Source organism: Galeopterus variegatus, unplaced genomic scaffold (genome assembly GCF_000696425.1).
Source record: "Galeopterus variegatus unplaced genomic scaffold, G_variegatus-3.0.2 Scaffold13923, whole genome shotgun sequence".
In the NCBI taxonomy this organism is placed as follows: domain Eukaryota; kingdom Metazoa; phylum Chordata; class Mammalia; order Dermoptera; family Cynocephalidae; genus Galeopterus; species Galeopterus variegatus.
In genome coordinates, this window is record NW_007740034.1 from 10,958 (window position 1) to 12,954 (window position 1,997).

The window sequence follows — 1,997 nt, forward strand, 5'->3', positions numbered from 1 at the left end:
TATTTATTTATACACATATTTTTTAACTACATCATAATTAAGTGTGTTTTAAGCACTGTTTATTTTATATATAGTTGTACTTAAAACAGCAATAATCTAAATAATGTTTCTTTCATAGGGTAAAATAGGGTAAACAAATGTCAGATGATAAGCACTTGGTTGAAAATTATGACCAAGTGTAGGTGAAAGTTTTACCAAATATTTTCTTATGAATGAAAAATAAAGAAAATTGTACATTAGAAAATATGTTAATACAATTTATTACATTATGGTAGTATATACGAAACATGTATACTTATAAATCCAATTTCCATTATTCATTTTTATACAATCCTATGCCATGAGAATATGAAAAAACTTCTTTACCTTTACATGCTCATTTAAGCAATACTTATGTGTGGCTTATGGATATGGTATTTTTTCTTATTTTAGATGTTCAGATAGTCGAAGCTCTAATTACAAAAAGCCAAGAACGTCATGATACATATTTGCAGGATGTTGTAATTACCAACAACAATACATCAACTGAGGAGAAAGTTGAAATAGAACAAGCATTTCATTTGAGCTCAAACCATATTTCAAGTTCAATTATAAATAGAGAAAAGTATTTAGGAATGAGATGCAAAAAGTTCAATGTATGTTGGAATGCACTTCTACCTAGAGAGGCTGATTGGATGCATGCTGGAGAGAAATCTGATGAGGGTAATATAACTGGGAAATTGTGGAGACATCGTGAGCATCTTAATCAGCATTCCAAGATTCATGCTGAGCAGCAGGCTTTTCAATATAGTGGACAATGGAAATCCTTCAACACAGAGCCAATATTATTGGAACAGAAGAAAGTGTATATGGGAGAGACATCCTGTAAATTTGATTATGGGAAAGTCTTTCATAAGTCAGCTGTTCTTGCCCAAGAGATAATACCAGTTTCAGAGAAAGCTTTTCAGTTAGACATATGTTGGAAAAAGTTCTGTGAAAATTATGAACTCACTGAACAGCAGAAAATACACACAGAAGAGAAACCCTATAAATATAGTAAATGTGATAAATCATTCATGAAGAAATTACCCCTTACAATCCATAAGAGAACACATACAGGAGAGAAGCTATGTGTGTGTGATGAATGTGGGAAAACCTGTCACAAGTCCTCAAACCTCTGCAAGCATCAGAGAATTCACACAGGAAAGAAACCATATGCATGTAAAGAATGTAGAAAAACTTACTCCAGTAAATCATGCCTCAGTGTACATCAGGGAACTCACACAGGTGAGAAACCATATGAATGTAGTCAATGTGGACTGACCTTTCACAGGAAGTTAAACCTCACCAGACATCAGAGAATTCACACAGGTGAGAAACCATATCAATGTAGTGAATGTGGAAAAACTTTCTACCAGAAATCATGCCTCAGTGTACATAAGAGAATTCACACAGGTGAGAAACCATATGAGTGTAAGAAATGTAAGAAGGCTTTCAACCGTAAGTCACACCTCAATGTACATCAGAGAATTCACACAGGTGAGAAACCATATGAATGTAAAGAATGTAGAAAAACTTTCTCTAGTAAATCACACCTCAATGTACATCAGAGAATTCACACAGGTGAGAAACCATATGAATGTAAAGAATGTGGAAAAACTTTCTACTCTAAATCAAACCTCAGTGTACATCAGAGAATTCACATGGCTGAGAAGCCATATGTATGTAGTGAATGTGGAAAACCCTTTCACAGGAAGTCACACCTCAGCAGGCATCAGAGAATTCACACAGGTGAGAAACGATATGAGTGTAGTCAATGTGGAAAAACCTTTCACAGCAAGTCACACCTCACCAGTCATCAGAGAATTCACACAGGTGAGAAACGATATGAGTGTAGTCAATGTGGAAAAACCTTTCATGAGAAGTCAAACCTCAGCAAGCATCAGAGAATTCACACGTGAGAAACCATATGAATGTAAAGAATGTAGAAAAACTTACTCCAGTAAATCATGCCTCAG

General features: G+C 34.7%; 1 protein-coding gene across 1 annotated transcript in view; it reads left to right on the forward strand.

The window, feature by feature from the left end:
- Positions 1 to 1,997, forward strand: part of LOC103581784 (zinc finger protein OZF-like) — a 4,959-nt gene that overhangs the window by 2,218 nt on the left and 744 nt on the right. Inside the window, exon 3 of the mRNA XM_008563536.1 lies at positions 433 to 1,918. Coding sequence (XP_008561758.1) covers positions 433 to 1,918 — 1,486 coding nt within the window. The remainder of the gene's footprint in view (positions 1 to 432; positions 1,919 to 1,997) is intronic.